This window comes from Penicillium longicatenatum, assembly GCF_028827895.1.
Source record: "Penicillium longicatenatum strain IBT 33135 chromosome Unknown contig_6_segment0_segment0, whole genome shotgun sequence".
NCBI classification, from domain to species: Eukaryota; Fungi; Ascomycota; class Eurotiomycetes; order Eurotiales; family Aspergillaceae; genus Penicillium; species Penicillium longicatenatum.
In genome coordinates, this window is record NW_026643123.1 from 668881 (window position 1) to 694651 (window position 25771).

Below are 25771 nucleotides of genomic sequence, written 5' to 3' on the forward strand. Positions count from 1 at the left end.
ATGGACCTATTTCGCAATGCCTTGAGCGTGGCCATTCTAGTCAAATTGAAAAGAGGGTAATAACACGACATACATACTGTAGGATTGAAAGGCTCCTCCTGAACGAAATCCGAGGTGGAGTATCCACTGAGTGGACGCGATTCACTCAAGAGATTCATCATGTGTGGGAAATGCCTCCTTAGTAATAATTTATATAGACGGGTTCAGATTGCCTTAATCTCGTCCCCCAAAATAGCAGATCAAAGATGGTTGTGAGAGAAAAATCACTAGCGTAATTCATTCAGGAAGAACTGATTTTTAAAGGGATCCGTGCTGCCGAGGGCTATATTTACTGCTACACCCCAGGTTTATACCCACACGCTATTCCTGTCCGGGTAATTCGGTCCCGCGACACATATCACAAGGGATCGCTTCTCCGCTTCTAGTTATCTAAACAACGGACAGGTTCCTTTGATACACTCGCATATCTGAGAAGTACCGTCTGCCGGTACTTTGTTTCCCAATGCTCTTCAATGGCTGGCCGCTCGCATTAAGATGCCTCTACCGATCGCCGTATCTACCGACATTTTCGAAACATCCAATCTTATCTCTACCACCGTTTGATAAGAATAAAAACTAGCATTCGTCAGTCAAATTAACCCCGCAATCCGTGTCGGAGGTCTTGAAAAAACCAGAGATACGGCTCTACCGACGGTAAATTTATTCTCCTTATCTTAATAACAACGAAAAACCCGCGACTGAAGAGGATTTTGAACATTTCATTTCTGAGTCGAAAGTCGCAAGACTTTGTATCTCAGTATGGTGGCTGAATCTTTAGCAGGAACACATGATCTCGAAGCACCTTCTTCAACCTTGGAGCAATTCGCCCTGAGTGAGGACACGAAGCATTCGATACTTGATCAGCACAACGAGGAAAATATCGCGACCAAATGGGAGATATGGGCATATTATGCGTGCGTTGCCTGCTCTGTCATTCAGTGGAGGCTTTGAGGGCTGATCGTGACTATAGTTATTACGTTGGAAATAACGGTCTATCGTTATTCAGTAAGTGTGAAATGTGCTCTTGAATCTGCAAAACATGCTTTCTACATCCGGACCAAAATGATGGACATTAGAATGTTTTTTAGAGATCGTTGGAATTTTCATGTTGAACAACCAGAGGGTTATCAACAGAGAGGAGAGAGATGCCCAGGGACCTCAAAAGAACCATCTTCACCATGATCAGACTATAATTGTGCACTAACTGAGGAAAATTACAGACTTTGCCCCCACAGCCTTCCAAAATCTTCTATATGAAGCCGCGGGAGACTCCAATATTCTACTCTTCGCGGGGAAATTCCGCTCAGTCGAAAGCATCGTCCTCCTATGCAATGGAATTTCTTTCGCTATTCAAATCGTGATATTTGTAGTGATCGGCAGCTTTGCTGATATTGGAAACTGGCGTCCAAACATCCTGATTGTTCTCTCCATCATTGCCTATGCCATAGGGTTTGCCTGGTTAGGCGTTCACACCAAAGAAAAATGGGAGATAGGTGTTGGACTGTACATCGTGGGACTTATTGCCTACCAGACCACACTGACCTTCTGGACAGCTGCATTCCCTTCACTTGCGCGGAATAGTGCTGAGATGAGAGAAAAGGCTAGTGATTTTGCGCATGGCAATATTTCCCGCGAAGAGTACGACTATGCCGATACCATGAAGAGAAGCCAGCTTGCAAATGTTGCATTCTATGTTCAGTCTGTTGCCGAAATTGTCATTCTTGCTGTCATAGTTGGCATCATGTTCGGTATTGATGTTAATACTAGTGAAGCAAAAAACAATTGGGGCCTGAGCGTCCTCATTGCCTTTGCGAGTGGTGTGTGGCTTCTTGTTTCCTTGCCGTGGTTCCTTCTGGAAAAAAAGCGACCTGGACAAGATCCTGGCTCTAAAAATATCATCATGGCAGGCTTGTCGCAACTTTACTTTGCAATGAGTCAGGTGTGGAAGCTGAAACAGAGCTTACTCTATCTTATCGGTGCGTATGGCTCCTATCTCCTTGTTGAAAACTGCGAAAATTGACCAATGACGTCAATTACAGGATACTTCTTGTTGGGCGATTCTTTGAATACTACGGTCACTGTGATATCGACTTTACAAAATAGCTTGGTGGCATACAATACATTACAATTGACATATCTTTTGATTGTGGGGATTGCAGCTCAGGTGCGTACGACTGACTTAGTGACGAGTGGAATGATATTCTAACTTGAATCTTCAGGCCGTTGGCATATATCTTTTCTGGGCTATTCAACAGCGATACCGTCTTGGGACGAAGACTATGTTCAACTTCATCGCTTTCGGTATTGTTCTCCTGGACGGCTGGGGAATGATAGGAAATTGGACAACCAAGTTTGGCTTTCACCATGTGTGGGAGGTCTGGGTAAGTTACCCTATTAGAAGAACGGCTGAATACTTGCTATTCCGGGATTACTCATGATCGCTTTTAGGTCTACCAGGCATTCTATGGATTGTTGATCTGCCCTTGGTATAGTTACTCCCAGATCATGATCTCAGAGGTGACGCCCCGAGGGTACGAGTTCCTTTTCTTCAGTCTTTTCAGTATTGTTGGAAAGACGTCGTCCTTCATAGGTCCTCTCGTATCAAGTGCAATCATTGATGCGACACCCTCTGGCAATGTGTCTGCACCATTTTACTTTTTGTTTGGGTTGAGCTTGTTGAGCTTTAGTATCTTGGTCATTGGAGTAGATTTGAAAAAGAGCCGGGCGGAACAAGAACAATTCCTAAGGAAAAAAGAGCGGAGATGAGCTAAAACTCATTCATGTTCCAACTGAAGAATACCGAATGAGGGAAACCGGTATTTTGGAATTACAATTATTGGATTTGAATGCCCAACCCAGATTTCTGCAAATATTGAAAGGTCATCTTCTTCATTACTTCTTGGGGGCGTGGGCGAACCATTGCAGGCCTCTAATGGAAGGGGTAAAGAAATATTCACCGCCTCGCTGATCCACCCAAGGACTGGTACCAAGGTCAAGCTTGTGGGTCTTATCTTTATTCTCCCCATCGTAGAGACAGATGTGACCTTCGGGATGATCTTTACGCTGTCTCTGGTTGATGAACGGATCCATTCCTGGACCATGCTCCGAAGCTCTCTTCTTGGACGTAGGGAAAACGCTGTTGCTGGCCCAACCTTTATGATTTCAGCAATGGTCAAAGAGGTGATAAAACGTGAGGACTTACGAGTCATGAGAAGGTTGAAGCCATCTCGAATATCACTCTGGTAGCAGGTGAAATACATACCACGGCTCTTGGTGGTCTTCTCCGTTTCATCTTTGCCAAGCTCAGGACCGAACGTGATACCTCGGCGCAAGATGACGCTAGCGTCTTCCTTGTCGGGCTCCCGGTCAGGCTCTTCGTCACTGTCGTCAACCTCAGCCTCAACACCCGGGGGTCTGCTGGTATCATTCTTTTGTGGATCAGTGAATTGCCCCTCGACGAAATCATCATCATCGCCAATATCGCCCTTATGGTCCGCTCTGGTGCGCATTTTTCGGGCGTGCGCGGCAAAAGGGCATCCCAAAATGCTCTGTTTAGGTCGAAAATCGAAGTCATTTCTGAATGCAAGCTTTGGATCGTCGTGGTCCGGAGTCAAAGCCACAGGTGCACCTAAAGAATATCAGTGTGGTGTGTGAAATGAAGAAAAAAGGGTCACAATACCACTCTTCCAGCGGCCCATCATGTGGGCGGCCAGCTTCTCGGCACCATTGTCTCCCTGATAGTTTTTGATTTTTCTTGCGGCATCCTTGACAAATCTTAAAGATGATCAGCAGGACATCCCTTCTCATGCAGGAATAGAGCATACCTGTTGAATTCAGGAACTTTCTCGTCTAGCTGACGGAAAACAAGGAAACTGCCTTCATAGGACCAAGGGGGCATTTGTTTTCTTCTTGGGTCCCCGTCATGACCAACAAAAATGTACCTATCTAAATTAGGTCAAAACCTTGACAACAGTTGAGATGCCTTACCCTGGAGGACAAGAAAGCGGCTCACGCGGCCCTGGCTCTGGATCTAATCCTTTGATTCGAGGCTGTGAGATATGGTCCTCGAACCCAAAGCTGAGTACAATGTCAGTACATTGAAACACGTCAATGAGTAAATTTCCACTTACTGCTCCCGGCCGCGAAGGCGTCCTGGCCGACGTTGTCTATTCTTCTCGACTACCAACTCCAGACTAGCCTTGTTCGCATCTCTCAGATGGAACTTGTTCTTGATTTTCGCGATACCTTCATTCAATTTTGTCTCGTCCGAAGCAGCTACGATAAAGACCAAATCGCAGCGCCAACTATCATCTTCAGAGTTGTGTCCAGGCGGAGGCTTGAACTCTGGGAGTGTTCTCTCCGAACAGTCAGCACCCTCGAAAATAAGATCGCTGTACATTCCTTTCTCGTAGAGTGCGTCGTCAATGTCTGCTCTACCCAGCTGATGATCCACATTTTACGTCAGCATGTTCTTCCTTGCAGACTGCGCTATCCAATAGATCCAAAAACAGCAAGCATACCTTCTCCAACCCCTTCTGGGTAAATGCGACATTCATACACATAATGGGAATGATGGGCTTGCCAGCTTCCTTTGCCTTAGCAATATCTGCCAGATGCTTTTCACTCCCTAGGCCAGTGGTGATATCTTCGATAATATCGCTGAGATCAAGGCTGAATCTCTCCACGTCGGTGATTTTGTAAAAGAGGTAGGACTCTAATTCTTTCGGCATGCGCGGCCAGATGCCGCCTTGGATGTTACCCTTGATCACTGGGTTCTCCAGAACCTCCGCCATCGTGTCAAACTTTCTTTTTCACAATTGAAAGAAAAATAGGCTTGGGCACGAATTTTGATGTGAGGAAAGGTCAGAGGGAAAAGGTTGAGGAAGAGTAACAATACAGACAGACAAATTATACCACGAGCCATCACATCACAATTCCCAGTCAGGCGTTTGAGGTCGGTCTATTGGGACAGCTTGCTTAACTGCCTCCTTCATGAATCTTTGCTGCCCGAAATTGCGCTCGGCAACTTCGATTGCTTCAGAGATCTGATTATCGCTGCGGGAAATAAACGGTTTCAAATGATCGAAATGGAACTTGCCAACACGAAGCTGGGTCGCCAGTTCTTCTAGGTAAACCGATCTCGCCTTTGGGGGCACTTTCTGAATTTTGTATGGGCCAGCCCATCGCGTTTCCAGTTTCCGACCCTTCACTTGGTCGAGCACTGCCTTTCTCAGGAGCACCAAATTCCCGGGCCTGAACGGTTTGGGCAACTGATGGCAAGCCAGCATGGCGTTCCGCTATTGGTAGTGAGTTTGTACCTTCTGGCGCATATGATCCAATCGCTCGGCTGCCGTGCCAACTGCTTGACTAAGATTCAAGTCTCCTTCCGATGCTGGCAAGTGCTCGATGTCCTCACGTAAGGCTTTCGCCAATACTTCAGTGCTCAGTTCCGATCGACCAAAGAATTTGGGTTGGAACCCCAGGAGCACTTCCGACGGATTGAACCCAAGACCCAGTTTCTGTGAATTGATTGCATTTAACGCCATCGGAACATACAAATCCCAATCGACCACCACATGAACATTCGCCGCAGCCATCGCTCGTAAAATATGAATCAATTGTTATACCAGTCTTTCCGAGAGACCGACGGCCCAAGGCGCTCGAACAGGAGCCAGCAGATGCTTTGTTTTTAGATAATTCATTTTGATAGTTATGGCGTTGATGAGTAAGTATTAATGTACCATTCGCAACCATACTCCGTCAGCTTTTTGGATGTATTTGGTCCGCGCTGACCATGGTGAAATGCACCGGGTGATCACGCCTGCTTTCTCCATCAGTGGTAAATTGCATCTCTACCAGGTAACCTCCTCCGGGGTAAAGATTGGGCGTTTCGCGGCAATTGGACGCATATGCGGGTGGGTTGGGATTCGGTGCGGCTTTCCCTCGGGACGTGGCTCATGATCAGTCTGAACCCGCTGAGTAGCCCTGGTAGTCCTAAATTTTAATATAAATAGACCCTTATCAGTTCGTGGTACCTTTGGAACTGAAATTCTAGCATAGAGGTATCCGATGTAGGCGGGTGTGGACGTCGTCCAGTAGCGACGACAACCTCTGCGGGATTTTCATATGCCTGAACTATTACTGAATGGAGATTCGCGCCATCTAGTCGGTACGATGCGTTAATATCGACAACAGCGTCTATCAGTTCGAATGAACTTCTTGGTTCCGTTCTAAAAGTCTCTGGTCGTGCGCTGGTAGGTATTAAAAACGTTTGCCGGGTTATATTCTTGGCCGGGAGCCCCTCCATAATCCTCATGCGTAATGTCTTCCACTCTAGCCTGATGAACTGCGACCGGGGGGTTTATTCCCAATTGCTGAGACAGCGGAGGGTCAATCTAAACCCGACCCTGGAACTGGCGATTCAATTCAGCATTTCGAATCCGTTGGCGTTCCGTATCAGGGAGGGGAGGGTTTGTGCATCCTGGAGAGCGATGGCCGGCAACTCCTCAATTCCAGCAAATAAAATCGTTGGTTCGCTGAGCTAGAGTTATACCCGCATTTCCGTTGATCGGTCGGTATGGTTGATTCTGAATCTGCTGAGTCTGAGGTTGGGATTGGGTTGGTTGCCAACTCGATCTCGTGGGTTTGAGGGAATTAGATAACGTGGCTTCCATCTTTTCTAGCACGCTAGCCATCCGGTCGGTGTCTGATCCTTGGCTCGGTGTCACTTTTGTTACCTCTCCCTGACAGCTCCGAGCAGCGCGGATAATCGCTTCAAATGTCACCTCTTGCTTGAAATATACACCAGTTTCAATGAAGGTTAAGGCGAATTGCACCGTGATTGGATTAGAGAGTCCTCGAGCCCATAGGTCATGAAAGGTCTCCGTCAATTCAGTTAGTAAATGATGCTTTAATCCCATGCCCTTGTCCATATACTGTTGGAAGGTCATGGCTCCCTGCTTTAACGAACACATCTGAGTCACATATTCGCGGGTGTCCTTCTCTCGGTCGGTCCATGGGAACCGTGTTGTCAACGCCGTAGAGAGGGTCACAAATTCTTCAGCCTCAGCTCGACTCAGACCATCCACAAAATCCTTGGCATCCCCAGTACATCCCATCATCACCGATGTTACTCTGGCCTCATTCAAATCATCTCCTTGCAATCCAGTTCCAACCCACTGCAACTTACAGCTGCTCAGAAAGGTTTTGACATTATCACCTGGGTTTCTAGCGAATTTCATCGCTGCGGTATTGAAAGTTGACATCCTGACGGTTGACCTGACGGCCACTACTGGAACTGAGCGATTGCTCTCGTCACCAGTTTTCAAATGATTCAGACTTTGGAAAAGAGCTGTCAATTCAAGGAATTCGGGTGTAACTAGACTTGGAGACTGTCTCTCTGACTGCTGAGATGCAGGCTGACGATGATCAGAGGTGGTGGTTGATGAAATTGAGAAGGAGGATTTGCAGCGGTAGGTGTCAAAGTAATATACAACGGCAGGTGCGGTTGTTGAGACATGTGATTCTGACGTTGCTCCTCGTCTAGACTGCTCCCTACGTGATGTACCCCGCGACCGTCTGAATTCAGGAGACGGAGGAAGTGGTGTTGAGCGCTGGTTCAATTGCACCTTTTGACGGACCGACACAGGATGAACCGGAACAGGGATCTGTGAGTTTTGAAGCATTCAGGCTTCCCTCGAACCTTGCCTGCTTGTACTCTAATAGGCTGCCTGCCACCCGCAGGTCCCACTTGGAGCTCCACAACAACAGCACAGGAACAGGGTGCAGATCCGAAGGCCCCAGTCTGATCACCAAATGACAAGTTCCTGCAAGGGGGTTCAAAATAAACTGAAATATGGCAATTGGGGATTGGATTCAATTTGGATTTGATTGCTGGCAATAGACCTGAACTCAAAAAACAGAAAACAGAAAGGTTGAACTTCTCAAAACATCATAAAACTAGAACCGCACTTAAAACTAACTCATCACCTGACTTCGCGCCCGACCGAATTATCACCGCAATTTTCAGGCAACTATTTTCAACCGCCCTAATATTGACTGATTTCTCTCGGTATGGGTAATTCCAGTATTCTAACCTTTCTGCCGGCTCAAAAATTCAGACCAAAAACGAAAAAACGAAAGCGAGGTTTGTCCCTAAAAAGATTCGGTACCCACCCACTAAACCCATTTGGCAATAGTACTAAACCCAATGTAGCTCTTTCACTATACTGCATACTTACTACTAACTTCCCACGCCCAGCTCTTCGTGTAATCCTCTATTCACACTCAAACTTCACTTCCTTTACAAGACAACTCCTACTACTACTAACTTCCCACGCCCAGCTCTTCGTGCAATTTTCCAAACACACTCAAACGTCACTCCCTTTACAAGATAACTCCATCAATCCACCATGGAAGCCATCAGCGCAGACCAAATCAAGAACGCAATAGCTCGCGCTGTGAACAATCGCAGCCGGGCTTACAACTTCTCTTACGCGCTGAGTATTCGATGGGAGCGAGACAACACGAATGCCGCTGCAGACACCGATAATTTCCAGACGATCCTGAGCACACTTAATCTCGACCAAGCTCAAGTTGAGATCTTGGCCGAACAGGAACGGACTCCGGGCTGGACATTGAATGACGCAATTCGGTCCATTTTCCGACGCGCAACAGAGGCACCCGGCAAATCCATCGTGCTTATTCACTATGCCGGGCACGGAGAGGTTAGAGGTGAAAAGCTCTGGGCTGTCGAAGGCCCATCCCGCCGAAGCATATGCCTCCAAGATTACATCGATACTGTGGCGGAAGGACATGTCCAGTACTTCGACATCGCAGATACAGACGCTGTCTTCGTCCTAGATTGCTGTTACTCGCATGTGGCAACGCGAACGTCAAATCCCGCGACTCGCGTTGTCGAAGTTCTTTCTGCGAGCGATGAGTATACTCCAGTGGCCCTTCAACCACCACGCAATACCTTAACTGGAAAGTTACGGGGCGAGATTGCTCGGCGTAAGCGAGACGGTCACTACTTTGTGACACTTTCGGACGTAATGGCGACTATTCGAGAGAATAGCTCGGTTGTTAAGCCAACACATCATGTCAAGTTAGGGGTATCTATCTGCTTCCCTTTCACTGGCGTCACACGCATTGACCCGAACACGATTGCCCCTACGCTGCGTGCAGTCTTTTCGGTTCGCATTGCCGAAACTATGACCCGGGAAACGCTGGACAGATTTCTCACTTGGATTGAGACCCTCCCGCCTGGGTTCGCTATTGAACTCGACGGGATCTACGCCACATCCTCGACTCTCCTGATATTCCAGAGCGCATATGCGCTGTTCACAAATCTTGCTAGGTATCACGGTGTCAACTTTATCTCGGATGTGACAAGCGCGAACCGCCGCAAACATCTCGGCCAAGAGCAGCGACAGGAGGCTCCTTCATCTACTTTGAAAGAGAACATCCCATTCTCTAAACGCCCCAAGCCATGAATTTATCCAGGAAGTACTTGCTGTTGTGGGATTTTTCGGATGCACTGGAGTTTTGATTCGTTATAAGTTAGCCCTGTGGCGGTTGAAAGTCAGGTGACGGATTAGCTTTTATTGGGATTGCAGTTTTTGTATTTCTTAGGTTATCATCCTTCCTGTTTGCTGTCTTTTGAGTTCGATTCTATTGCCCGCAATTAAATCCAAATTGAATCCAATCCCCAATTGCCACAATCACATCATTTTGAGTTCCCCGTTCAGGAGTTTGTCAGCGGTATGAAAGGCGGTGAGAGACATGTAACAGCAGCACGTGAATAAGGCCGATGCTCTTAGTAACTCATCTCCCAATCAAAATTTTACCTCAAACCTTCTGTGCTATAAGTGTATTGTCATCGTATTTCCTCGTAGTCTGTGGATTGCATCGTATTTATGCTTCAAGAGCAGACCAAGAAGTGTGTTATGTGTGTTTTGCGTCAATTAATTAGACTATCCTTCTTTAACCAACCACTACACGTGCAATACACTCCTCGAGCTCTCCCAGGAAATTCTTCTTTGGTGACATATTTTAAGCGTGAGAAAATTTATAGCAGACCGAGGAAAGGGCTCTTAGCTGTTGGTTTATATGTTTTTCTAAACCTAGGCAAGGTCGGTGTACTAGGCGGGGTCGATCACCCCCGTTCTCACCTCTATCCCCCAGTCTGCAAAGTTCTCACCTATATCACCCACACTCACCTAGCGTAAGTCTGTCGCCGCTCTAATCTACCGGGGCTTTAGAGACAATTGACCATGCGGATATAGTGTGGCTTAAGTACGGCTGAGCGGACGGGAAGCCCTGTTCTCCACACCCTATGGTCGTATGTGCTGGATTAACAATTCAAGCAATATATATCATCAGAGAGCAGGAAGTGTGCGAGTGCGCTATTTACCACCGAAGGTAGGGACCCGAGTGGAAAAACAGTAGGGATAGGGTCGATCGGGAGGAAATTATGGGATCTGGACATACGTTTATGGATTGCCCGAAACAAATCTCTCAAATTGAGATCAAGGTATGCATTAGCAGACGCCATTGTCGTCATTGGCACCCAAAAGTTGCAAGAATGTGTAGCAATCATTACAAGGTGTCCTTTCAAGTCCATATCAATTTGTAAAAGTCATTTAAATCTCATCCATTAAGATATATTGAAGACTCCCTAGAAAGGTAAGAAAAGACCGCAAGTACATAAACCGTCCCACCGATGACCTGGTAGTTGGCTCCTACTAGCCACTAGCATGCTCAACATGACAAAGGTCGCAGCTTGACAAACACGTGGCCTTTGTTTACATATACATTGCGATTCAATTTAGCGGGATGAAGTAATCAACTTTTAAACCATGCGGTGACATTGAATTGTGGGATTCATTCCGCCCCTATACCTAATGGCTCTTGAAAGTCGGCATGAGGTCTCTTGGCGACGTCTGCTACCTAGCAAGAGATGGATGGACTTCAATGTCACACATCTGGGGCGAAACCGCTGCAACTTAAGATGGTGAAGGCCCCATAGACGTTCTTGCTATGATGGTACCAAGGGTCTGAAGGGCAGGATTGGATCGTGTATCATGGCGGCTTTCGTTATATGGATCAAATCTTCGTTTCCCAGAAAAGAGTCCATGGAGCATTTGGCGGCAAACCCCCACAATTAAATATAAAAGTCGTTCTATTCAACACCCTGGAGTATCTTACCATGAATAGGCGCGAGATCATCGATTATGTTTGCAAATGGAGGTCCGGTACCTGCTTCTTGAAAATGCGGTGCGCGATGAAAATCCTGTAGCATTGGAACTAGCATGTCGTTGATTACGGCTACCGCCTGGCTGAGCGGGTTGAGCGTCCGTTATTTGTCGCCTTCCACCATTGGGGTGCTCTTTCTGTTTCTTGATTGCTCCAGAGCTGTCCTGACCTCTTAGAGCCTCCTTTGATCTTTTACAGTGTCGCTGATAACCTACTTAGGCACAAGGAACACCTGCTACAAGACCTGATCGACAAAGGATTTGACGAGTACACACAAGTTACTGCAAATCTTACGAGCAAGCTCATGTTCCGGCACCTGCTGAAGATGGTGTTATTGATTCAGACCAGTGCGGATAAAGCTGGAATATATATTTTGAACAAGAGCCAAGAATTTTGATTGGCAAGTTTGTAGGAATGTTAGGATACATCAGTCAATATACTTGTTCTGGGACGGCCTTACGTGTACCCGAAACGTAAGTCATCAGTGGGCGTCAAAGTAAAGTTGGATTTGCTGTCAAGGCAAGCGGGATTATTGAAGAATCTTGGGATCGGAGGGGGCTTGCTGGGTGATATACTGAATTCAAAAGGGGTCCAGCAGCAGAGGCATGAAAGGCTATGGCCTAAGACGTAGGGCGGGCGTGGAAAAGGACAGACGTTACTCTAAGCTACTGATATGGTTAGTTAGCTCAGTCGCATAATAAAATTAGAAACGCGGGTGACTTGCACCTCGAACATCAAGACTTACCAAATTCATCGATAATCTTAAAATGGTCAACCCAAGGTCAGATTGATCATGGAATTACCAAGATGACTACATCTACGAACGTGCGAGATAGAACGTGCGTATCAGAATGATATAAACAGTGAGTCTGAGTCTATCTAGAGAGAGAGGATATAGGTACTGCGGTCACCTAACCTAACACTATATAAGGGGGGCCCAAAGGGTTAATCTAAGAACTCTCATGACGTGCATCTCCCCAAAAATGGCCGCGCGCGCATACCTACGGTTTACTACGATTAGAGGCGTGAAGTGAATCAAAAGAGCACCTAAGCCAAAGTAAGAACATGTTAGTCGCTGGTTCACATTTTATTATTATTATGACAAGTCCTACTCTAACGGAACCTTGGAACATGATTCCCGTCCTTTGCTTCCTCAGCAGACCTGATCAATGATATCAACTATGGAACAGCCCGGAGGAGTCCGTCCTTTCATGGCTTGACCGGCTTCGATTTCGTCTCAATAGATACTCGCATTCCTTTACGCCTTGGGGCAGGCATTGGTGCGAAAAAGTCGCCATACGCATCCCAATCCTCGAGTTCAGTTTCGAAAAGCTTCATTTCGAAACCGCAATCGGGACCAAACAGCCGTGCGATCGACAAGTATAGGTCATGATATGCCAATTCCATGCCTAAGCAAAGTCGTGCACCACGACCCCAAGGTTGTAGATATTTCAGAAGCTGCTTGTGGTCAGACTCTCTTAGCCAGCGATCAGGGAGAAACGCTTCAGGGTCGGTGAATATTGACGAATCCTTGTGGGTGTCGTTCAGGTTGATCGATATGTATGTCTACTCCAGGTTTAGCAAGCTGTTATACATTGAAGAATATTTGATCCGATGAGCACAAACCCCACGAGGTAAAAAGTACTGCTGGTAATGAAGGTCTACGACCTCCGAGAATCGAGTCAGCCGTCCAGATACGGCGTTGCTTGTGCGCAATGCCTCATTTATCACAGCCGTAAGATAAGGCAGGTATCGGATATCCTGGTATTCTAACTTAGCTCCTTTTGCGTTGCGGGCTTCTGTGAGTTCTTTGAGGAGTCTGGAAAGGATTTCCGGATTAGAAAGAGCGTGATATGTGACAGACGTCAAAACGGTAGCAGTTGTTTCCTGTCCAGCAAGGATTATACTTCGGCACTCTGCCAAAATACGAGGAAAGCTCTTTTGTTCTAGCGAAAGATCTGCCTTGATCATACTCTGCACCATGTCCTGCGCCGCATCAAGCGATGAAGGGCGCTTCTTCATGGAGTATTCGGCACATTCGCTGACCATCTTTCAAAAGTTTAAAAGGTCAGGTCTCATTGACAAAGAAAGCAGGGGCCTAGCCGCAGGAAAATGACTTACCGCCATAAAAGTCCCAACTGCAGGGTTGAGCTTCCTTGAGATGAATTGCGGCAGCGACTGCAAGAGCTTGAATGGGAGCCCGAAAAGATATCTGTTAAATATACCGGTCCGGCCGTAGTCCCTGACAGCCATATTGAAATCCTCGCTGAAATGGGCGTCATCCAAATTACCAAATGCCTTCTGGAAAGCGAAACCTGTTGCCACGTCAATCGCAAGGCATCGATAGACATCGCCCAAGTTGACAATTTTGCCAGAGGAAGCAAGAAGGCGGTCATGAAGCCTATCGATCGTGGCCTGAACATTGGGTTCGCTTTGGGTAATGTTTTGCGTAGAGAACCAAGTTGTCAGCGCCTGACGGTAAATACGGTGGAGTTGGTCGGACTCTGTAGTGTTGGTGCTGAGAGTGCTGCCGAAACTCCTATAATACCACTTAGGCTTGCACGCCTTTGACGACAACTTATAGATGTCGTTCCAGTCGGGGTCCTTAATGTGAACTTCCCATGGGTTGATTCGCACGATTGGGCCTGCATAGCTGATAAGCAAATTGCGTTACCACCAAGAACTCGATGTTTATGACGTATCGACTGACCATATACCTCGTGCAGTCGTGCTACTTCGACCCAATACCGACCCCCGCCTTCTTTTGCCAGCTGAAAATAGGCCTCATACGCTCCTGTGGCGGCAGCAAGGAAAGGCCCTGGGACTCGTGCGAGCGGGTGAAGTGTCAGGCGGTAAGCTACAAGGAACAATAAGGCCACCAATCCAATCACCAAGAGCAATGCTTGAATCTGAAACATTCCGTATATCAGACTCCCGAAAGACATCATTTCAAAGTTGCAGTGATGCACTATGCTGTTGAAGCCCTATGACTGTTTAGGCGTTAACATATAAGCTCATTATGCGTGTCGCTTTGATATTTGAGGCCGTGAAATGGCTAGCGCAAAGGGCACCTACCCCGCTTCAACTTGTCAACAAAGCGAGTTTGCGACGAGTTCGCTTTATTTGACCTGGCATTGAAATCGCTGGTATCAGACAAAAGTCTTGCAATCTATCCATTTGACTCTCGGGGTGTCCAGCTCCATATTTGTGATAGCAGGCGCAAGCTTCGGCATGCATACGGCATTCCCTTGTTATTTTTTTCTAATCTTAGTATTCACGCGTGAAACCACGTGACTCGGTACGCGCAGTTTGCTCCGGGAGCAGTATCCGGAGATCTTTTGTGGTCGGCTTTATTTGCTCAAGAGTCTTGCAAATTCAAGGTGGTGTAATAATTGGGCCTTAGGATCTTTTATCCTAAGGTGTAAAGATGAACTCTGCTTAAGGTGTGGAGGCCCTCAACACGTTGGGTAGGATCGTCATCTCATCTCCCTGGCCTATATCACCCTCGAGCATCCTAAAATAAATTCAATCACTGTTCAATCACTGCTTAAAGCAATGTTCATATCGAATGCTCCTAGAGAATCAGCCGAAATTATTATGTGAGTGCCGTAGGCTGAGCGGGCGGGAAGGCCTTTGCTCCACACCCTATGGTCGTATGTACTGGATTAAAGTGTATAATGAATAATATTATAACACTCTGAATTTCCCTTTGCTTTGGCTTAGATTGAGATTTACACATCCATGATGAACCTATCATTTTATGTTTCAATTTCACTAAAGTAGTTCGGTATTATTGCCAGGATCTTCCAGTACTCACGCTATTTAATGAGGAAGCTCACTAGTAAACGATAGACTGAGCTATACGTTGTCTTCAATGCGCAGGTTTTGGCCTTCACTCCTTTTGTTCCATCCCTTCTCCTTTTTCGTACATGAACCATCCTGATACTGGCTGGATGGAATCAATTACAGCCTCTTCACCCGGAGGATGCGAACTACCATCATTCTGATCTTTTGTACCATCCGACAAGGATACACTTAGTGTTGCCTGAATTCCGATAAGTCCAGCGACCATCATTGTGCTGTATTCGACTCCATTGTCGTTGACAGTAACCGGAACCGAGGCGAAGCCAGATGGGATATCATCAATATCAATTCGACGCGACAATGTTTGATCTAATCCAAATTCAGTGCTTTGTTTCTCAAACTCGGGACTCGACTTATGATTTATTGTCTCTCGGTGCGTCCTTTGTCCATCTTCATTCCAGAAACAGAAGACTGAAAGCCAACCAGACAAATAGGACGGCCCACTGCCCATAGACTCTTTGTGGGCACATCTGCTCCAGAAGTCTAACCCAATCTCTGGGCTGTCGAAGCACTTAACAAAATTATTAAGAATTGGACGAAGAAGTTGAGCAAACCGTGCAGGTTCGTCTCCGAGCTGATGTAGCTTCTCGAGCTTCTTCACGAGGACTATCCAATCCTCACGCTCGCCTAACAGAGTGACGGACGGGATACCACACATAAGGAATATCTTATACGCAAAGTACTTCTGCAAAGAGCCCATCATTAAAATGGCCGCGACCACTTTATCGGATTCGGTTGTTGTGGTAAAGTTTGGCATAACCCAGGATCGTAACTCTTCATCCACCACGTTCTTTTCGATCTCCTCGGTCATACGCGAGGCCAAAGCACCGAAGTCCACGGTCGCAATTGACCCTATACCGCGTACTTGCAGCTCTTTTTGGCCTTCATGTGCAACAAAAGAAGATCGCATTTCTTCCGCATGTGCGTTAATGAAGAAGTTGAGCTGAGTAAGGATAGAGAACCACACATCTTCAGGTCGTATAGTCAAGTGGTGATGATAGCTGTATGCGTGGAACACGGCCCAAACGAACCCATGGTGAGAGGCGGTGATATGATTCGCATGAAAAATATCGTTTGAAAAGGATTGTTGTATCAGTCCCCGGCTACACTGATAATCCTTTGGACATGAGTGTTGGAACAGCTCTTCAGCAGTCGAGGCCTTCGGCTGTTTCCATTTCCGAGCTGTATGACTGGCGGTGGTGATAGTGATAGGCATTTTTTCGGAACCTTGTGCAAACGTGCAGAGTACAGAGGGATCGATGTACCAGCGAGATTGAAAATTGAAATGATGTTGCGTTGAGAAGGGAGTAATGAAGATATGGGGAGCGAACAAGATGTGGGGTAAGAGAGGAAGTATTTCAGGAACAGGATGTAGTTGATTTCAGGAAGCGGTTGGGGGCCGCCACACTTGGCCCAAAACGTGATCAAAACTTTCCTAATCTGGCTTAGCCAAGTGTGACGGCCTCCACTTCTCCTCAAATATTTGCATCATTTGACTGTATATTATTGAAACTTTTAAACATACAAGGCGGGACCTTGCCAAGACTAGGGCTTGCTCTCTCCCACCAATAGAAATGCTAGTAAGATGGGGTAGAAAAGGGCAAATGAGTGGCTGGGGGACGTCCCATAGACGTCTATGAGACATCTCTCTGATTCTCACTAGAAAAAGGAATAAGATATTCTCTGAGATTGGCAGGGCGACTGGTTACCAATCTCAGGGAATTAGATCAGATGATCAAGGCAATGTGGTCAAGCTGAACTAATTCAGGGTCTTCTCAGGAAATTCTCAGGATAGAAAGTGGAGAAGAAATTGGCATGAGATTCAAACTATTCTGCCGAAATACGAGAACTAAATACCTGAGATTTAGAAAAGAAATCAAACAGAACAAACCAAATAAGGAAAATAACGTTATCACATGGCATGACATAAGCGAAACACCGGAGAATTCCGGTAAAAAATGAAGGATAAAGTGCGAACTCAGAGAACACGTAAGGACTCCATTCTCTGACAGATATATATTATAGTGTGTAGAATATAAAAAATTATAAAGAAAAAATATAACTAAGGAGAGTAGTTAATTAGGAGATGTCTACTAAGCAGTAATCAAACCAGTAGGGTTCCACTGAGAACTCAGTAGGTTGTGGGCCTAGGTTCTAAGGCATAAGCTACTGTAAAATATTAGATAAGCAGTGTTTTCATCCTTACATTCCTGAAATGCTTGGCGTAGCCCTTGGTAACCCTTGGTAAATTACTAGTATTTATTTACAATCCCATCTACAATTCATCAAATATTTATCCACAGTGGCTTCAGACAGAAACCCCTATCAATCAACCTGGTAGCAGTACCAAAATATTGCTATCAGGAGGCTAATTGATACTACACCTCTCTTAATCAGCCAGGATATTGATATAGAACCTGGTCTTCAGCTACCTCAGAATGATCAAGAGGAGCGTTTGGTAGATGTTACGCGGTGCTAACTGGTCACAGTGAGTATCGCTCATAGTGGTGATATACGTACGTCGAGGCTCGTCCTCAAGTCTCAGTCGCAATCGTACCGTTGCCATTAGGCCTTACACGGGCTCGGATCTATAGAGTAGACTCTTGTTGGGCAGTGCCAGATAGTAGCGCCTAGTCAAGCTATGCTTAGGATCTGCGTCAAGTGACGAGAGACTAAGTATAACTCTCCTAGTTAACATTATGGGAGGGGAGAATCCTACTGAGAGCAGGGTGGTGACTGACAGTCCTACTGACGTCAGTGGGCTTAGGCTTGTGTGACAATGGGCGTAATGGGCATGAGCGATCAAGGCTCATGCAGTTGACATGTCAGCTGTCACCTGGTAGGTTGGGGAAACATCTCCCGAGCCCTGTTACCTAGCTTACACTCCTTTGCCTCTCAATATCATTGACTGGGGTAACCCGCTGCCTGCAGAAGGGGCCGCCACATTTCGAGCTATGATAGCTTGTGTAACTTGAGATGCATCCGAGGTGGAATGTTGGCCCAGATCGACAGCGCTGTAAGCGCCACTTAAGTTCCCCGCCTAGGTATGCCCTGTTGCAACCCCGCTCAAATTGGCTATATGTAACCTTGAAATAATTGGTATTCTCTCAAGTAGTCTTCGAGGCTGTCAACTTGCAACTCCTGCCAAACTACTCACACCTTTGTGACAAACTTTTATCTAAAATAACATTGAAACCTTGCAATTATGCTAGATCTCAATACCTTTACAGGACAGATTACAGGGCTTCTTTATGTTTCTGCAGCGATTTTGCCCCTGTGGTATTTGGCATCGTACCTAATTTCTCCCCTGGGCCAGTTTCCTGGCCCATTTCTTGCCGGTAAGCTAGCGCGTACCTACTTGGATAAATGTCTTTTAATGCCGCTCAGAGTTTTTTGTCTGACACCTCTTCTTCTCTAGGATGGACCAATCTGTGGCGAATGTATCATGTTCGGCGAGGAAATTATCATCTGGTAATCCAAAAGCTACACAAAAAGCATGGTCCTGTGGTGCGGATAGCGCCCAACGTCTTAGATCTAGATATTCCTGAGTTGATCAAGACTATTTATAACACCAAAGAGAACTATCTCAAAGTAAGTATATCTTACTTCGGTGAATGATTTTATCTCAAATCTCTTTTATAAATATAGCTAATATTCTTTTGCTAGACCGAGTTTTACCATGGTAGCAGTGCTGTGAATAACGGAAAGATTATTTATAATCTATTCAGCGAATGCAAGCCAGAAGTCCATTCAGCACAGAAAAGACCCGTCTCTAAGTACTTCTCTCTGAATGGGATTCTCACGCTTGAGCCTCATATCGACAACATGATTGAGTATTTTTGCCAACGCTTAGATGAGGAGTTTGTGGACGGATCTAATTCTTCCCAAATATGCGACCTTGGAGAATGGATTACTTACTGTAAGTCGACTCTGACAATTCAATACTACGACGAGGCCAAGGTTTATTGAAGTTTAACACGTCTAGATACGTGGGACGTCGTTGGCCAAGCTACATTTAGTCAACCGATCGGATATCTAGAAAAAGGCTACGACTTTGACAACACTCTCAATACAGCCAATGTTGCTATGGATTATTTCACCATGGTTGGACAGATGCCAATACTCGATCACCTACTTGACAAAAATCCAATTATTAAGCTTGGGCCACCCTCTTTCGGTACCATCACCAATATCTCGATCCAGCATCTAGTGGACCGTCTCCAGGGTAGTGACGCTGGATACCATGACTCGGGGAAGCCGGACTTCTTAGACAAATTTATTGAGGCAAAAGGAAATTTCCCAGACTTTGTCGATGACACGCTGATTATTTCTTGGTTGATGGTCATTATGATTGCTGGAGCGGACACGACGGCTATCACCCTTAACGCGGCTTTATATTACTCGTTAAAACAACCAAGTGTCTGGCAGCGCCTTAGGTCAGAAATCCCTGCCCACGATCCTAATTCATCATTTTCGGCGACTTCCTACAAGGATTCCAGGGATTTTCCATACCTGAATGCAGTTGTCCGTGAGGCATTAAGGTGCCACCCCGGCGTTGCCATGCTTCTTGAACGATACGTACCTAAAGGAGGTCTTAATCTCCCCGATGGACGTCATGTTTCAGCCGGCTGTGTGGTTGGAATGAATCCTTATGTTGTCGGGCGAAATAAGTCAGTCTATGGCGAAGATGCTGACACATTCCGCCCTGAGCGATGGCTTCGTGATGAGAGCCTGGAGACCGAAGAAGAGTTTCAGGATCGCCTTCGCCTTATGAATAATACGGACCTATCGTTTGGAGGCGGGAGTCGTATCTGCATCGGCAAGCATTTAGGTCTTGTTGAGGTGTATAAGGTTCTTGCTACCCTTATTTCTCGCTACGATATTAGCTTTGTCGATCCAACTAAGGAATGGTCAACCCACAACAGCTTCTTTGTGCGACAAAGTGGCATCGAAGTGAAGCTATCTAGTCGTACATAAGTCATTCTGGTCGATCAGCACTGATACTGTTTGTGTTTAGCCTCACGCCCTTACGGCAATTGACACACATGCTACCTACCTATTCTTTTGCTTATTTTCCTCGGAATATGATATACTGTCTTATCTTTTGCACCTCTTCCCTATATATCTATACATAGTTTATGGGCCCCCTTGTTCCGAGTCAGGGCAATTCAACAGGGCTGCTTCTCTAAACCCAATCGCCCTAAAGGAATGATATAATCCGATACGGGCACTCACGTCGAGTGCAGTTTTACGCCGACACTCCATAATTCTCCGATCCTGAGAGGTCAGGTGATGCTCTCTGTTGCCTAGATCAGTGCTTGTCTCTTATTTCTTCTTTTTTTCAATTGCTTTAGTTTTTTTTCTGCCAACCATTACTGGTGCGCTTCTTCCCTTTCCTTCGGCTCAAGCGAGTCTCCTCTGATATTTCTCCATCGTTTCACGCTGATACCTGATATTGTTCACCACTCTATTCCACGATAGAAGATTTTACAACATCTTATTATACTGATATTTCCAGGTACGTCACTTGTCTGCAACTACCTTTCGCACAACATTTAGTCTTTTGAGATCCACTTGTAACCGGACCAACAACATGCAGCATCTAGCATAAGAACCAGTACATTGTTGCATATACAGGTCATGTATACATTATACTCGCGACATGCAATTCAATATGAGAGTTGCTATTTATACCTGGATTCTGCTAATTGTACCTCGATTCTACTAAATGTACCTCTGTTTTACTAATTGTATCTCGATTTTGCTAAAAGTACCCTCCCACAGAATGGCCATCCAGTTTGAGTTGTGGCTCCGCCTAGAATAATTCTGTCCCCTTCACCAAATTTTATTTCAACCCCCTGTAAAATCATATTCCTTGACTACATTCCCGTAACATCCCTCGAACTTAAATCTTTTGTTTTAAGAAAAAGAAAAGGCTGGTGGATCAGGAAGAAGAAAATGGTTATTCTTTCCAAGTATTAGAGCGATGTCATAGTAATGTAGACAGAGCATACGACTTGAAAGGGGGATAACAATCGGTAAGGGGGGAAGAATTGTTCCATGCGGAGCCACAACTCAAACTACATAGCATTTTGTGGGAGGGCACGATTAGCAAAATCGAGATACCTATAGCAACTTTTTTCAAAACGACCAACTAAGCTATATGACTAATCTATGGTATTTGCCTTCATCCTAGTGCCATTACGAATTAGCCTACTTTCCCAGACGAAGCTGAAGTCTACCCTATATTAAAGTGGAAAAATAACCACCCTTACAATAATTATCTCTTAAATGACAGAAGAGGCAAAAACACACAGTTGATAATCTTATCACAGTCTAATTAGCTGATAACTCGGTTCTTACAAACATTACCATTCTATGGTCGGCGCCAAATCCTAATATTGGAGAAGATTTATCAATACTAGGTGCCGCGGCTCTTTTTTCCAATGCGAATGTAGATGCGACCTTTTAGTTTAACTAAAAACAAATTTACTTAGGCTGAATTGCTTAGTGGGTGTAATTGCGATATTAAGAAAATAGAAACACATTTCCAACAGGCTTCCACTTTCGTGCTTACCTCTTGTCTTTCTCGCGACAATCAACTTGTATCCAAGAGTCGAGAGCTATGCAGCTTATCAAACTATCAATTATGAGAATGCTTTGACGGCAGCACACACGATGATATACGAGTCAATTCAGCAAGACGAAAACACCTGTGACACAAACCAGTGCAGGTGATAAAAGAGATTAGGGGCAACTGCCTGAGGGGCCAGATCAGAGATAGGATATGAGGTATCTATACTTTATATGAATATTGTCAGTTAATGCTTCTGGGAGAATATTTCCAATGCAACTATCGCCAAGGTTTAACTAAATATGATGAGAGACTAGATAAGGGAAATATCTTGACTTATGAGCCAGTTCCCACACCCCAGTCATTAACTAATGATACTATGACATGTGACCAATGACGATGAAATATGTGGTTCTATATATCGCTGTTACGCTACTCATTGCAATACACATACAACTATTTAACTGGCATGCCATGCCATAACGTTGAATTACGTCGGCCTGCATGCCTAGAGTCGCACACCGCTTTTTACACCATTCCTGATGACGTAGATAAATGTACGTTAGCCATTAAATCTTGGTTCAAGAAGCTGCATAGACTGCGTCTCCTACCATTAGAGTCGGTGTAAAATGGCAAGATATGCTCAGGATATGATATTCTAAACAGGGATCTTGATGTAAGAATTGGATGAAGGGAGTATAAAAGGAAACAATTTGTTGCATATAAAAACCCTCCACAAGGTCAAACAATCACTTTGAAACAAAGGCGGCTCACTAATGAGACACATTAGTCTGTTAAAAAAGAAATCGATAGCTCAATCTGCTCAGCATGATTTCCGACGTTAGTTGATTATTTAACATGCGATTCTAAGCTAATGGCTCAATTCAGCGCTATCTGAGACCTATTCTATATGGCTACGACCCTTGCAAGAGTGAGGAACCGGTGCCTGATGTGGGTAGCTATCCTTTTTTTCGAATATGTGAATACTGCAGATTCTGTCTTTTTCGATCCGAAAGACCGAAACGTGCCGTGGCCAAGCATGTTACCAGGCTGTCGACAATCTAGACACTGGTGTGTGAGGGAAAGGGCCATGAGAATATTTTTAGAGGGTACAAGAAACACAGTCAGCCAACAAAGGGAGGAATCTACAGGAGTTGGCCGTTCGGTTCTCAAAGAAGGAGCATGAGCTCATGGACGCCTCACTTTCATCCAGCATCTATGCTTTTCTAGAAGGAAATAGCAAAATGTGCGGATTGATGGCAACATTATTACTAATGGCGTTTCTCCATGATGGTAATTATTCGCCAAGTCCATGAGAAGTGATCAAATGCTGAAGCCACAAAGATATAATTGAGCTATTCCCTGATGAAGTTAGTGATATTGACTTGATTAGAAATGGAGTGATGGAAATATTTACGATGACTTTCCTAGGATATGACTGTCATAGATGGCGGAGTGAAGAGCTGGCCTGGGAGCACAGTCGATCACCAAGAGTGCCAAACCCATCGATTAAGCATATTCGGTACAATTGCGAGCGACGTCCTCCAAGAAGACGCTATCCTTGGACAGGAAGTTTTGACGGCATTTTCGGTGTGGATGGAGCATACGCATACTTATAAGAACAACTCGCCTATTCCATTCGCATCAATGGATGATTATCATATTTATCGCTTCAAAGATGTGGCCATTCAGTTCGTACTCTTTGATCTTGATAGAAATCAACTAACTTTCCACAGGTTCATCATTGCGCTGGTGAAGTTCAGCAGCAATGCCCATGTACCGACGCCAGAGACATACTTGCTGAGCAATCTTATCCGTCTATTTCATCGACATATCTGCCTGATAAATGACCTCTATTCCTATGATAAAGAAGTCCTCGAAGCACAGGTGGATGGCACGATCATTGTGAATGCAGTCGATGTTCTGCAAAATATTGAATCATGCAACTTAGTTCACGCGAAATTGTCAATACGTCAAAAAATCTGGGGGCTAGAGCATGAGATGCTTGATGAATGCAGGTCACTCGACACCGTGGGTATACTGAGCCCCGATCAGCTTAAGCTGGCTCGCGGACTGCTAGAGTGCGCTGCAGGGAACATATTCTATTGTGCTACACAAAAAAGATATGGTGGTGACTCAGCACTTTTGACCGTTGATTAGACTGAGCCATATTCAAAAGCTTTCAGTATTACGGCAAAACCTTATGCACATCACTTCGCCAAGACTATACTCAATTAGCGTACCTAATACGCTACTTCTCCATCATTATCCTTATCCTTTACCTTCCTTAGACCTCAGACCTAATCTCACCCATTATTCTAACGTCAAGGGGTGCTAAATCTTAGACTGAGATGACTCGATTGGCTGTTGTATAATATCTTATTTCAAAAATTCCTCTCATCCATCGGGCACCATGGAATTAGCAAAGGATGAGCCATGTAGAGTCTCGGACCTTTAGGTATCAAGCTCAAGATAAAGCTATTAACTTGACAGATACAAGTAGATGTAGATTTCTTGCTTTATTATGATTAATTTTGTATTACAGCAAGAATGCCAATGCAAAGAAGCTCAAACCCAACCATCCACCACGCCCAGTTGCTTTGATCGCAGTATTGTACATCGTGGAAGTAGTAGCCGGAGTAGAGACAGAGCCAGAGGACGATGATGAAGCAGTGGAGGCCCTATCAGTGCTAGATGACACCGGAGTTGGCACCTGACCAAAAGAGCCTTCAGTGCCAGAGGACGTGGTCACTACGCTAGACGGAGAGGACGCCGTGACAGGGAAGCTAGTCTCCGGACTGGAAGAAGTGGACTTAGTAGATACCGACATCGTGGTGGTGGTGGTATCAGTGGCAGAAACTACGCTGGAAGTAGTCTCTGGCTGTGTCATCGCAACCGTTGTAGTCGCCGGCACTAGACCTCCAGCGAGCGGAGACACGGCATATGGTGGATCGAACAGCCCGAAATTACCACATGCGTTGCAAGGTGAAGCCCAAGATTTGACGGGCTCCGGAGCCACAAGGATAGGGTCACAGCGACCGTTGGGCGCCGCCGTCGCGATCACTGAAGGATCTTCTGACTGAGGACAGTCGGTACCGAGGTCGTTCAGTGTGAGTTGTTGCGTAGCCGAATTGACGATATCTATGGTTGAGACTTGATTCAAGTCGAGGGGGAACACTACACTGGTACCTGAGGGCCCAGTGCGACCGGCAGTGTTGTAGCCATAGATGGTGTTGACAACCATGTAGACAGATGGCGAGGTACTGTATGTGGCGGCAATTATTAGTTCAATAAATAGGGACGAATGGTGAATAGAAAGATCTCTCACAAGGTGTAATCGAGATGCGAGTCAACATAAGTGGACGGATAAATGCGGTCTGGCTGATTTGTTGGCCAGTAGAACAGGTTCACGGTTCCCACGGACCTTTCGAGACAGCGTTAGCAAACGTTTCGACATAGGTCAATTCGCGAGACCCGAATACTTACATGCTACAAGTGGTCGGACATGGATTTGGAGCTGCTGTAATGGTTGTTGGCACGATAATCGTATCTGTTGACGTGTCTATCGTCGTGACAGTAGCTGTATCCGTGGTAGTATCCGTGGTAGTATCCGTCGTAATATCCGTGGTAATATCTGTAGTAGTATCCGTGATAGTATCCGTGACAATATCCGTGATAGTATCCGTGACAGTATCTGTGACTGTGTCTGTGACTGTGTCTGTGATAGTGTCTGTGATAGTGTCTGTGATAGTGTCTGTGATAGTGTCCGTGATAGTATCCATGATTATGTCCGTAGTCGTAGTAGTACTTGTGGTAGTGGAAATCTCTGTTGAGACTATTGACATTATGATGGTAGTGGTGACAGTACTATCGAAGCATGCAGTGGATACGATCGAGGTGTTCCTTGGCGGGGGCGCTGGAAATGCAGTAGTGCTGTCGATTGTAGTGTCACTATAATAGATGGAAGAAGTGTGAAAAGTGTTGATGTTTTCCGAAGTACAGGGCGTCATCTGGCTGCTTGATGGATCGTGGCTAGGG

General features: G+C 45.6%; 10 protein-coding genes across 10 annotated transcripts; 4 read left to right on the top strand and 6 right to left on the bottom strand.

Moving 5' to 3' along the window:
• Positions 1 to 798: 798 nt before the first annotated feature.
• On the top strand, positions 799 to 2805 carry N7484_008459 (uncharacterized protein; the record flags this gene model as incomplete). Its single annotated transcript, XM_057118846.1, has 6 exons — positions 799 to 953; positions 1010 to 1044; positions 1260 to 2015; positions 2079 to 2203; positions 2259 to 2420; positions 2488 to 2805. The coding sequence occupies 6 exons, from the start codon at positions 799 to 801 to the stop codon at positions 2803 to 2805; spliced, it is 1551 nt and encodes a 516-aa protein (XP_056968401.1).
• A 126-nt stretch (positions 2806 to 2931) lies between these two features.
• On the bottom strand, positions 2932 to 4832 carry N7484_008460 (Dyp-type peroxidase; the record flags this gene model as incomplete). Its single annotated transcript, XM_057118847.1, has 7 exons — positions 2932 to 3191; positions 3242 to 3667; positions 3719 to 3813; positions 3864 to 3980; positions 4027 to 4116; positions 4170 to 4480; positions 4560 to 4832. The coding sequence occupies 7 exons, from the start codon at positions 4830 to 4832 to the stop codon at positions 2932 to 2934; spliced, it is 1572 nt and encodes a 523-aa protein (XP_056968402.1).
• A 135-nt stretch (positions 4833 to 4967) lies between these two features.
• N7484_008461 (uncharacterized protein) lies at positions 4968 to 5636 on the bottom strand (the record flags this gene model as incomplete). The annotated part of the gene is made up of 2 exons (XM_057118848.1): positions 4968 to 5336; positions 5358 to 5636. The coding sequence occupies 2 exons, from the start codon at positions 5634 to 5636 to the stop codon at positions 4968 to 4970; spliced, it is 648 nt and encodes a 215-aa protein (XP_056968403.1).
• A 909-nt stretch (positions 5637 to 6545) lies between these two features.
• N7484_008462 (uncharacterized protein) lies at positions 6546 to 7724 on the bottom strand (the record flags this gene model as incomplete). The annotated part of the gene is made up of 1 exon (XM_057118849.1): positions 6546 to 7724. One exon carries the CDS (start codon positions 7722 to 7724, stop codon positions 6546 to 6548), a length of 1179 nt encoding a protein of 392 aa, XP_056968404.1.
• A 726-nt stretch (positions 7725 to 8450) lies between these two features.
• N7484_008463 (uncharacterized protein) lies at positions 8451 to 9533 on the top strand (the record flags this gene model as incomplete). The annotated part of the gene is made up of 1 exon (XM_057118850.1): positions 8451 to 9533. One exon carries the CDS (start codon positions 8451 to 8453, stop codon positions 9531 to 9533), a length of 1083 nt encoding a protein of 360 aa, XP_056968405.1.
• A 2971-nt stretch (positions 9534 to 12504) lies between these two features.
• N7484_008464 (cytochrome P450) lies at positions 12505 to 14213 on the bottom strand (the record flags this gene model as incomplete). Its single annotated transcript, XM_057118851.1, has 4 exons — positions 12505 to 12861; positions 12922 to 13344; positions 13417 to 13940; positions 14006 to 14213. The coding sequence occupies 4 exons, from the start codon at positions 14211 to 14213 to the stop codon at positions 12505 to 12507; spliced, it is 1512 nt and encodes a 503-aa protein (XP_056968406.1).
• A 974-nt stretch (positions 14214 to 15187) lies between these two features.
• N7484_008465 (DUF4419 domain-containing protein) lies at positions 15188 to 16375 on the bottom strand (the record flags this gene model as incomplete). The annotated part of the gene is made up of 1 exon (XM_057118852.1): positions 15188 to 16375. The coding sequence occupies one exon, from the start codon at positions 16373 to 16375 to the stop codon at positions 15188 to 15190; it is 1188 nt and encodes a 395-aa protein (XP_056968407.1).
• A 1989-nt stretch (positions 16376 to 18364) lies between these two features.
• On the top strand, positions 18365 to 20136 carry N7484_008466 (cytochrome P450; the record flags this gene model as incomplete). The annotated part of the gene is made up of 4 exons (XM_057118853.1): positions 18365 to 18497; positions 18578 to 18750; positions 18826 to 19078; positions 19145 to 20136. The coding sequence occupies 4 exons, from the start codon at positions 18365 to 18367 to the stop codon at positions 20134 to 20136; spliced, it is 1551 nt and encodes a 516-aa protein (XP_056968408.1).
• Positions 20137 to 23167: 3031 nt separating this feature from the next.
• On the top strand, positions 23168 to 23893 carry N7484_008467 (terpene synthase family protein; the record flags this gene model as incomplete). The annotated part of the gene is made up of 2 exons (XM_057118854.1): positions 23168 to 23424; positions 23470 to 23893. The coding sequence occupies 2 exons, from the start codon at positions 23168 to 23170 to the stop codon at positions 23891 to 23893; spliced, it is 681 nt and encodes a 226-aa protein (XP_056968409.1).
• A 379-nt stretch (positions 23894 to 24272) lies between these two features.
• N7484_008468 (uncharacterized protein) lies at positions 24273 to 25578 on the bottom strand (the record flags this gene model as incomplete). Its single annotated transcript, XM_057118855.1, has 2 exons — positions 24273 to 24996; positions 25220 to 25578. The coding sequence occupies 2 exons, from the start codon at positions 25576 to 25578 to the stop codon at positions 24273 to 24275; spliced, it is 1083 nt and encodes a 360-aa protein (XP_056968410.1).
• Between the last annotated feature and the right edge of the window lie 193 nt (positions 25579 to 25771).